Here is a 10852-nt window from a genome sequence, read left to right as displayed (position 1 = left end):
TAAACAGCTACTAACAACAACCACAATTCCAGTAGCCTAATATAAAATTTATATCCATGCAACATCAATTATTATCTAGAATGTTCAATTGATAGAGGATGTTTAGTACATTTGAACTTATGAATGACTGACCTTTTATTTACCCTTCAGACATAGCTTGGTGTTAATGAAGGTGGTGACCAATGGGTCTCCAAATAGTAAACTGCAAGTCAGCATGCATTATGTTACTGTGCATTTTGCATCTTAAACCTTACACTATACTGAGAGAAGTGAGAAAAAAACAATCGAAAACTGACCGTAAAAAAACAAAAATATTATTATAAAGTTTAATATTTTTACAGCCTAAAATTCGAGAAACAATCAACAAACTTGAACCCCCGACGAAAAATTTATTTTTATGATTTTTTTTTCTTTCTGTTAAAATAATCTAGTCTTTAAGAGATGTGCTTTTGACAAATATTCTTACTCAATGAAATAAAAAAAAAAACCTTTCAACAATTATCAGTCTTTTATCATTTAATGTTTACTAAACAGATACAAGCATACAGAAGAGAGTCACTCTGAGTTTGCATGCTTTTGGTCGTTTGTACTACATGACCAAACCTGGCAACCCGGGAGTCTGGCTGTAGCGCTGAAAAACTTGTTGTTGTCGTGGAAAATGGCGTCAAACGTAGAGGCCCCGGAACGCTGGTACCTCGCCCTTCTCGGCTTTGCGGAGCATTTTCGAACCTCTAGTCCGCCCAAAATCCGATTGTGTGTGCATTGTTTACAGGCAGTGTTTCAGTTTAAACCTCCACAGCGGATTGAAGCCCGGACACATCTTCAGCTGGGCTCGGTTCTCTACCACCACACCAAGAACAGCGAGCTGGCACGTAGCCACTTGGAGAAAGCGGTGAGGGACGTTTGATCTAGGAAAGAGCGGGGATGCAGCGGATAGGGGGAAAAGTGTAGGCCTCTAGCTATGAAACAAGTGAAGGAAGGGATCTTTTAATAGCTTTTTATCGAGGAAGGTTGGATATGTTAAACATGTTACCGATACGTTTTTTCCCCTCGTATTCTTTCGGTGTTCGTCCCGAGTAAACTGATTTCATGTTTTCTTTAGTTTGCTAAATAACGCGGTACCGCTGTTGAGATTAATTGATTCATTAAAAAAAAAAGCTTACACTTACGATATCTATTCTGTTTGTTTTATTTCCAGTGGTTTATATCTCAACAAGTCCCTCAGTTTGAAGATGTCAAATTTGAAGCCGCCAGCATTTTGTCAGAACTCTTCTGCCAACAGGTAAGCACATTTTTCATTTAATTGGAAGTAATTAAAGTCAGATATTTTCACAAGCTTGAAATTATACCAAGTTAGCTTCTTCCATTCATTCACAATGGGGGAATCGTACTAAGATGTGTTTTTCATTGAAGTGTATACATTGGTGTTTAATATTTCTTTTCATTAATTTTCCAGAATTTGGTGGACTCTGCAAAACCCTTACTGCGGAAGGCTATCCAGATATCACAACAAACACCTTACTGGCACTGCAGGCTGTTGTTCCAGTTGGCTGTATGTAGAAGTGCTGTTTTGTAAATATGTCCCTTCAGTGGTGACATTCACTCAAGACTCTTTAAAGTGCATGTCCAACAGTTGGTTGTTCTCAGTGTTTTAAGTTTGACTTATTTTACTTTATTTGACTCTTTTAGCAACTTCATACTCTGGAGAAAGACTTGGTGTCAGCATGTGACCTGCTGGGTGTTGGAGCCGAGTACGCCCGAGTGGTTGGGTCAGAATATACCAGGTGAGGAAATGTCATTCAATCCTCTGTTGACTGCATATTAGAAAGCTGTTGACATATGACAGCCTCAATTTGCACTAATAAACATTATTATTAGTTAAGGGTGCAAAAAATCTCAGTGTCAGTGACTATACTTTGTTGTGACACCTCATTCTCAACAATCCTCTACAAAATAAAAACACAATGTACTTATTGCAGGTTGTATATATTAGTGCTATCTGTTGTCCATCCGTTTCTAAAGTAAAATGCTTTAAAAACATTCTTAAACACAAATGTGGTAATAAATAAAATGATTGATTTGGAGAACTTGATTAAAGCTTCTTTTAAATTTTCTCCTTTTTGCTTTCAGGGCATTGTTTCTCTTGAGTAAAGGAATGGTAAGTACACCTTGCGATGCTCCTCTTGCATGATTTTGTGTGTAAAAACAATAACTTAAAAGCCTAATACCTATACATCAGTAATAGTGGTTGTTTTGAACATCAGCAACGACAATGATGGTAGACAGCATTGGATTCTATCGAGTGTGTAAGGCCATGGTGTTTTTTTTTTTTTTCTAGTTACTGTTAATGGAGAGGAAGCTTGGGGAGGTACATCCTCTGCTCACACTGTGCGGAACTATTGTTGAAAACTGGCAGGGAAATCCCATCCAGAAGGAGTCCCTCAGGGTCTTCTTCCTGGTTCTACAAGTCACACACTACCTGGATGCTGGACAGGTTTGTGAACTCACAGGGAACTTGTTGATCAGCGTTTATGCCAACGATGATTTCATGCAGTAATTCGACTTAGAAATGATAAACCCATTTTAAGGTCTGGTTGTGTCAAACTACTTGGATCTTGAATCAGATGTTTTGTCATGCCCATGTGTCCCCAGGTAAAGAGTGTGAAGCCCTGTCTGAAGCAGCTGCAGCAGTGCATCCAGACCATTTCTACACTCCACGATGATGAGATTCTGCCAAGCAACCCAGCTGACCTCTTCCACTGGCTTCCCAAGGAGCACATGTGTGTCCTCGTCTATTTGGTAATGCCACTTCTTTTTCCTTGCAATATTTAAGTCCCTAAAAGCTATGATAAAACAATTGACACTTGTGCTGTTATTACTTAAGGTTGTGCCCCACTGTGGGTAATGTTACTGCTCTATGAAGTGGAGAAACAAAAAGTAAACAATGCAATTATCAAAGTCGAACCTCTGCTAATGAGCCTCCCTCTGAAAGTGTTTGTTGCTCTGCTGTGAAATAAGAGCATCAGAGAATTACACATCTGAATGCTAACTTCAAATACAAAAGCTTAACACAGCAGTTGTTCTTGTTTTTAGTTATTATCGGTGGTTTTCGTTTGTGTTGTCGAGTATGCGCTGTACATCTTGATGCATTTCAGTCTAGTTTTCAGAAAACACTTCTCTGTCTTGTAACTGTTCATGGAAATCATTTTATAGTAGTTTAATTAAACATTTTCAATAACATTGTTTGGCATTTCAGCGATAGGTGCAAATGTTTTTTTTAGGTCATGAACCAGTCGGCCACAAAGAATCAAATGTTTGGGCCAAAGACGGTCTTTGGATTCTGATTGTGAATTCAATAAAGACTACCTTATTCACCAACTGACAACTTAGCAAATATAATATATATTTAATAAGTGATGTAGGCCATGGCTACAATAAAACACAAACTTTAAATGTGCCTCTGATTACAAAAGAAAATGTCATTACCTCAGGATAAAGTGTGTGCCAGTGTCCACTGCAGTTATTGGAGCTTCTCAATGTTGAGGATATCTTTTTTTTTTTTTTTCAAATACTTAAAGCCACTAAAACAACAGGTAAGGTTTTTTGAGAATGTTATATCATTTTCATTCTAGGTTGCGCGTGTGATCATGCTTCTTAATGCTTAAAGATGAGTTACGTGGTGGCTTCCCAACCACTCACTTCAGCCGTATGAGCAAAAAAAAAAGGTGCTCAGGATTTACTTGCAATTAACAGGAATTAAGTTTGCCAAAATAACAACGTTATGATGCAGGTTTTCAAAAAGTAAACATGCAAGCTTTGTCAGGAATGTCCTCAAGAGGAGAAGGCAACATTGAATTGCTTGTTTGTTGAATGGCGGTCGGATCGATCACGTCTGATGTGTCTGGAATTCTAATCACTAATTACCTTAACAACAACACAGCGTCAAGCAGATTTGTGGCTCAAGTTTAAATGTTTGATCTATAATTTATTGTTAGCTGCACCTATATCCAGATATCTGTTCATAGCGATCAATACATCATTGATAGATTACTGATGATGGTACCTGGGTCATTAAGTTGGATAATGTTCCGCCTGGTTTGTGCTGTCCACACGGAGTGGTTCTCCAGTACACAGCAGAGCCTGCTGATACATGATTGGTCAATACAGCTTTGACTACAAATGTAGGCTACTAGACTTGACACTAATGCCCTTGTTGCAGTGATTTAGTTGCCATGGCACTCATGACATCTTTTTTTCTTTGTCATGTGTTTATTTAGGGTCTTGATTCAAATTGTTCAACGTGTTGTCTGTCTTGTCACCTCCCAGGTCACAGTGATGCACTCGATGCAAGCAGGTTATTTGGAAAAGGCCCAGAAGTACACAGACAAGGCTCTGATGCAGCTAGAGAAACTGAAGAGTGAGTTCCTTGTTTCTGTAATAACTATGACTAATGATATAATGTTGAGTATTGACACTTTATTTGTGTATGTTTATTTGTATCTCTCTGTTTTAGTGTTGGACTGCAGCCCCATCCTCTCCACATTTCAAGTCATTTTACTGGAGCACATCATCATGTGTCGACTCGTCACAGGCCACAAGGCTACTGCATTACAAGAGGTATAGATTCTTCCTGTATCCATGATGATTTTTTTTTACCTTTTGTAAATAATAGATACAAAAGCTCGAAGCCTTAGCAGCTCTGTCTAAAGCGTGTCACACACCTGAATTAGCATTCTTCAGTGAGCTTTTGGAAGTGAACACTTGACTCTCTTCTGTCCATTCAGATCTCTCAGGTATGTCAGCTGTGCCAACAGTCCCCCAGGCTCTTCACCAACCACGCTGCTCAGCTTCACACACTATTAGTGAGTACTTCCAAATCTGAGCTCTCTTTGTGCATTTGTGTCTACAGCTGTGTGTTCCTGAAAAGGATCACTATAGCAAGCAAAGCCAAAAATATCAGAAGTTTAGAAACACTTTCAATTTCCAATTCAAACAAAATGACTCTGACTTTACTCAAATCTGTAACACAGTAACAACCACAGCAAAGAAAATGTATATAAGACTACAAGTTTAAAGACAGTTGTATTTTAATTTATTCCACATTTACAATGAAGGAGGTTTTTGTAACTTAAAACCAACTCATGTTTGAATACTAACCTGTGGGAAAATGTTGTTAGGGATGATTTTCTTACATCTTGTGTTGGACGGTTAACAGATAATTGAAGACGAGAAGAAAGTATTTTTCGTTACACTCCTAATGTATTCATAGTCTATTATTAATTATGTTAGCCTGCAAGTTTGTTTTGAAATAACTGATAAATTATCACACGGAACTCAATGTGGTTAGAATCAATCAATCATAACAATTTTCATGCATGTTAAGTAACACACTATTTCAACCCCTACAAATAAAAACACAGAGAGAAATAAACAACACCATAAGCAGTTATCTTAGAGAAACTTTTTTTTGTATATATATACTGGGACTTCATAAAAGTTTACTCCTTTTACAAATCCAGATCCATAACGGGCATTCTGTTCTTACTCTTTCTTAACAAAGGGCCTATACTGTATCTCAGTCAACTGTATGGATAATGCAGAGGCACAGTTTACGACAGCCTTGCGAGTAAGTACACAGCAATGTGCTGCCTCTCCTCAAATACAGTCATCTTTGTTGTCTTTTCATCCTTTTTCCCCTGCTGCTGCTGCTCTGTGCTCATGTGAAACATGCCTTTATTGATGTCTTTCAGCTCACCACACACCAGGAACTGTGGACATACATTGTAACCAACTTGGCCAGTGTCTACATAAGGGAAGGAAACAGACACCAGGAGGTCAGTTGAGTAATAATGGGCCAAGATTAATTGTACTATGGTGTGATGGATACAACACACAAAATAGAAGTGGTTAGTTACTGTGTAGCATTTTTTGTTTACTTCATTGTAGAGTTAAACACATTAGCACTGCTAATGGCTTATTAAAGATGTAATGTTGTTTGTTCATAAGTCAGCCAGAAAGTTAAAAGAAGGAGCTGCATGAAAAGCCATAGATTCAGTGTTGGTTGGCAGTAAGAAACGGTGTTGCAGTTGCATGGTTTGACCACCAGATGGTGCCAACGAGTTACAATTTCAACTAGAAAGAGTCGTACAGTACTTACTTTGACAAAGAAAAAAAGTTTTCCAGGCTCACTCTTTTTTTTTTTTTTTTTAACCATACAGGAAGTTGATTGAAGTTGTGATGGTTGTAGGAAAGCATTTATTAAAAAACAAAGGAGAGGTGAGAAGAGTCAAAAAACCAAACAACAAGCCAAATGTACTGAATGTATTTCCTGTGTTATTTCTTCTTTAGCTGTATAGCCTCCTGGAGAGAATAAATCCAGACCATAACTTTCCAGTAAGGTAAGAAGCATTTAATTAAAAATAAAAATGAAACAGGAAAATAAATCAACGTATATGAGACTGCATTTTGTCTAAGCCGGTACAAACAAAAAACCTCCTGTCTTGTTTTTAATTAAGCTCCCATTGCCTCCGTGCTGCAGCCTTCTACATCAGGGGACTACTGTCCTTCTTTCAAGGACGCTACAACGAGGCAAAGTATGACAAAATGGAATTTATTTATGTCAACAAACCAACCATATTCATGCGTCACATAAAAATGTTTACATGTTTGTTTCCATTTATTTCAGACGCTTCCTGAGGGAAACCCTTAAGATGTCTAATGCTGAGGATTTGAACAGACTGACTGCCTGCTCCCTGGTTCTGTTGGGTCACATCTTCTACGTACTGGGCAACCACAGAGTAAGAAAAAGACAGACTACTGTGCCTAATGTGTTCACACAAGCACACTTCACCTTGTTTACTGTTCCTAATCTTTGTTCCCTTGATTAGTCCTGAGTAGCTAGGACTTAATTTATAAAACCGTTTATACATTTTCCACTAAATTAAAACTTGTTCACTCAATAAAATGTCTTTGTTTTTACCACATTTTTCTTTTTGTAATATAATTAACTTGACGAGAGTTTGTCATGGCCATGCCTCATATTTTCTGTTTATCAGCAAAGAATAACTGTAACTGGTTAGGTTCAGAACCCACACTTTTTGACACCCCTTTGATACGAGTGATTCACTGAGGGAGGTCCACTGAAGCTAAATGGCTTCCTTCCTTACTCATGTAAGAAGACAAAGCAACAAATTCCATGAAGCCGTCTGGTGTACAACACTGCTCCCTCCTCAATTACAACACAAATACTGTAAACATTCTTTTCTCTTACTTTTATAACTAGTTTGAGGCAAAAATTAGATTTATCTGTGTGAACATATCATTTATATGTGCATATCATTTACTATTTTGTATGTACAAACTATTAATTGTAACACAGTTACTGCTGTTTAATGCCCATGGATGATCCATAAATATATACCCCGAGTGTGTAGGATGTAATGGCATGCATATATTTAAAGACTAGTTAAGACCCTAAAGTGTACTAATTGTGGCTTTTAAAACTCGACCCGTATCGTTTTTTAATAGTTGCTGTTTTTCTCTGTAGGAAAGCAACAACATGGTGGTACCTGCCATGCAGCTGGCAAGCAAGATCCCTGACATGTCTGTCCAGCTCTGGTCTTCAGCCCTGTTAAAAGGTAAACCACCACGTATTGGTAAAACATAATCAATGTCTTTATATGCACTATGTTATCCACTCTTATAACTTTGCCATTACACATTTGTTTGTCTAAAGACCTGAACAAGGCCCTTGGAAACACCATGGATGCCCATGAAGCGGCCCAGATGCACCAGAACTTCTCTCAGCAGCTGCTGCAGGACCACATCGCTGCCTGCAGCCTCCCTGAGCATAACCTCATCAGTGTATGTGGAGCACATTGGCCTGCTTCTTGAAATTGAACTTGCATTTATCCTTATTTTTCTCACTAATGCAGTGCTGGATTCATGTGTTTGTCCATTTTTTTAATACTTGCGTCACTGTATTTTCTTGCTGTTTTTCAGTGGACTGATGGCCCTCCCCCTGTCCAGATTCAAGCCCAGAACGGCCCAACCACCAGCCTAGCAAGCCTGCTATGAGAAAACACGTGTCTAAGATGACGGTAGCTTGTATATCGTTGTAAGCAAACAGACTGGTGCCGAACAACCTGCTATCAGACCACTGTAGCAGGTCACAGAGTACAGGCCTTCACTTTATTGGCTTCTACACATTGCTTCCTGATTGTCTGCTATCACATTTTCAAATGTTAAAACAAACTACAACTACTGTTGTACATGTATTTCATGCTCTCTGATGGCATAGATGCTACCACGCTACGAGGGTTGGATTGGAGTAGTGGAGGACACAAAGCGACATGTGAAGGGGAATCCCTGCCTCAGAGAAAGATGGCCTTCTCTACGTTTCTTTTCCATTTGTTGGGAAAACAAAAAAGGTAGATAGGGGAGCATGCAGAGGAAATTAATTTATTCATGTTGATATTTTTGTAACTGTTGGTAAATATTTTTCACCTTGCCTTTTTGTTTGTAAGCATCCTTCTTTTTTTTTTCTTTTTTTTTCATGCATGGAAGTTACTGATGCGGACTCCCTGTACATTAGTTTCTGATCTGGGTTCCTTATAAGACATTCTTCGTAGATACTTTTTGCACAATATCTATATTTGAAAGAATAGGGACATGTAAAATATTATCACGCAATCAGTTAAGAAGTTTCACATAGGCAGTATGCATTGTATTTGAACAGTGCACAATCTACTGCGTGCAGTTCCTCTATGGACCAGAGTATGCGTCACTTTCGGTTCGTTCATGAGCAAAGTTTGAATACTTCAGAATTTTTATCCTCAGAGGTTTTGAAGGTGCCACATACCCATTAAATGACACATTGAACTGATGTATTGTTTGAAGTTCCTTATTGTATGAATTTTCTCTCGATGTATTAATTTTTACAAATCATTGAGCTCATTTTAATCTTCAGATATTCAAAAAGTCTTTTATTTTGTTATATTTTAATTTGTCTTGATAGTTCTACTAAAGGGTTTCTTTTCACTTTGTTTGTATAGATTTGCCCCTTTGTTGAACCCTTATTGTACAGTGACATTTTATAAAGTCAATTTAGTAAAGTGTGATATGTATTTTTAGCTATCCTATGTAGAAATCTCAATGCTTGGTATTTAAGGCACTCTGTACTGACACAGTTTAAGCTTAAGTACAAGCCATACCCTATTCTATCCAATGCCCATGTTTTTAATGCTTACCTAGTTTTCAATAATTTTCCAATAAAAATCTGATTGAAATTGTGTATTTTATTGACTAATACATTCATTTGAGTACTTTATTCTATTAGACTGAAGGTTGTTTATAAGCCTCTGGTTGCAGGCACACCGTTGTTTGATAACCATGACAAGTGGAGGAGAACTTGGCCTCTTAACCCTTTGATGACTTGTTAAAGTTGTACACAGCAATACGTTACAAAGGAGACTCGGTGATACTGGTAGCTGCATGACGCACAGAAGTGAGTTAACTGCAGAGTAAGCAAGTTTCAGTTTGAGTCAGTGATGAGGATGTTTTTTTTCGCCTTTAGGTGGTGCTAGAGTTTTCAAATGTTTTGCTTGCAAGAAATTGTACACAAGTTTCTTCAAGACAAAATATGAACACATTTTGGTTTGAATTATGTCTAAACACAATCATATTTAAAGAGAATGTATCAAGTTAGATTATAACAGTTCACTTCTGTTTTATTTCTTGTTTAATGCATGAGATGTTAAAATGTAAAATAGATCTGCATGCCCCTGGGGATAACCTCCTTCATATTGATCTCTGGTCATTTTCCCATTTAACTTCCTGGTTTACACATCTTGTAGGCGGTTTTTCTGAATGACGGAAATTGATATTCAGGGGTAATTATTAACAGGGATAATAATTCACCAGGTTAGTTTTGATAACCTGAACATTGATTCCCACAACAGCACCAAATAGTAAGTTGTGGACATTGAAGTGATCCCATATGGTTAATGAGTTCTATAGTCCAGATATACTGTACATCACAAGATTCACTTGTGTCAATTTGTGTACTTCTGGATCAGGCTATCAAGGCATAACCCAAGGACGGCATTGTACCTCATAAATAGACATATTTACAGGCAGGAGCTAAGTTTGGAACTCTTGTCTTGATCATTCTTGGAGCTGCCGCAGGATCTGTATGATCGTCATAGGATCATATCAGGGTGGCAGAAGGCCAGATAGACTCATATGTCTATACTCTGTAATCACTAGTTCTGGTCTTCCTCATCTGCCATGTCATGTTGTGCAGGATTAATGAACTGTTAGCACAACAACCTTTTGAGCATAGAATATGCCATAAGCTGAAGAAATGTTTTAAATAGAAATATTACATGATGGCATTCTCTTTTCTAAAATTGGGGAGCAAAGTTACAAGTTTGAAGCATTTATAAGCAGTATAGTTACACTGTAGTTACTATTTGGCAGCAATACCTATTAAGAAGGAGGACTTGGCAAATGTGCATGTATACACAGAGACACTGATGCACATAAATAAGCCTTAATGTTATTCTCCATTTATATTCTGCCTCTTGGCCAAATAATTGAACGCCACAGAGTCTCCTTTCACTGCTACGCAGACGACACACAGATATACCTTCCTTTGAGACCTGAGGACGTCAGAAACTGTCTAAACGATATCAACTGCTGGATGGCACAAAACTTTCTCCAACTGAACAATTTTAAATCTGAAATCATAGTATTCAACACGCCAAACTCCACTCATATTTCAAAGAGCAGCCTCGGTCCCTTATTCGCCAATGTCCAACCCACTGCCAGAAATCTAGGAATAACATTTGAT

The 10852-nt window shown here is 37.9% G+C and overlaps 3 protein-coding genes across 3 annotated transcripts in view; 1 reads left to right on the top strand and 2 right to left on the bottom strand.

Annotated features, from left to right (window-relative positions):
• The window catches only part of polrmt (polymerase (RNA) mitochondrial (DNA directed)), a 511894-nt gene that overhangs the window by 37622 nt on the left and 463420 nt on the right, over positions 1–10852 (bottom strand). The window lies entirely within an intron of this gene.
• The window catches only part of tmem161a (transmembrane protein 161A), a 398404-nt gene that overhangs the window by 70530 nt on the left and 317022 nt on the right, over positions 1–10852 (bottom strand). The gene's annotated exons all lie outside the window — the stretch shown is intronic.
• On the top strand, positions 627–9287 carry mau2 (MAU2 sister chromatid cohesion factor). Its single transcript, XM_061033436.1, has 18 exons — positions 627–892; positions 1199–1282; positions 1457–1552; positions 1690–1784; positions 2131–2158; positions 2339–2494; positions 2653–2799; positions 4327–4417; positions 4514–4617; positions 4785–4862; positions 5561–5626; positions 5751–5834; positions 6349–6398; positions 6516–6593; positions 6686–6797; positions 7547–7637; positions 7736–7863; positions 8002–9287. The coding sequence occupies exons 1-18, from the start codon at positions 659–661 to the stop codon at positions 8074–8076; spliced, it is 1797 nt and encodes a 598-aa protein (XP_060889419.1). The 5' UTR covers positions 627–658; the 3' UTR covers positions 8077–9287.

The sequence above is a fragment of the Labrus mixtus genome, chromosome 3, assembly GCF_963584025.1.
Source record: "Labrus mixtus chromosome 3, fLabMix1.1, whole genome shotgun sequence".
NCBI lineage: Eukaryota > Metazoa > Chordata > Actinopteri > Labriformes > Labridae > Labrus > Labrus mixtus.
Note: the sequence above shows the minus strand (reverse complement) of the source record. Positions and strands in the feature narration are given on the sequence as shown.

Coding starts and splice junctions, on each gene's coding strand:
- mau2 (XM_061033436.1), top strand. CDS start 659: ATGGCGTCAAACGTAGAGGCCCCGGAACGCTGGTACCTCGCCCTTCTC. Junction 5,627..5,750: donor AGTTTACGACAGCCTTGCGA/GTAAGTACACAG, acceptor GATGTCTTTCAG/CTCACCACACACCAGGAACT. Junction 6,798..7,546: donor ACGTACTGGGCAACCACAGA/GTAAGAAAAAGA, acceptor TTTTCTCTGTAG/GAAAGCAACAACATGGTGGT.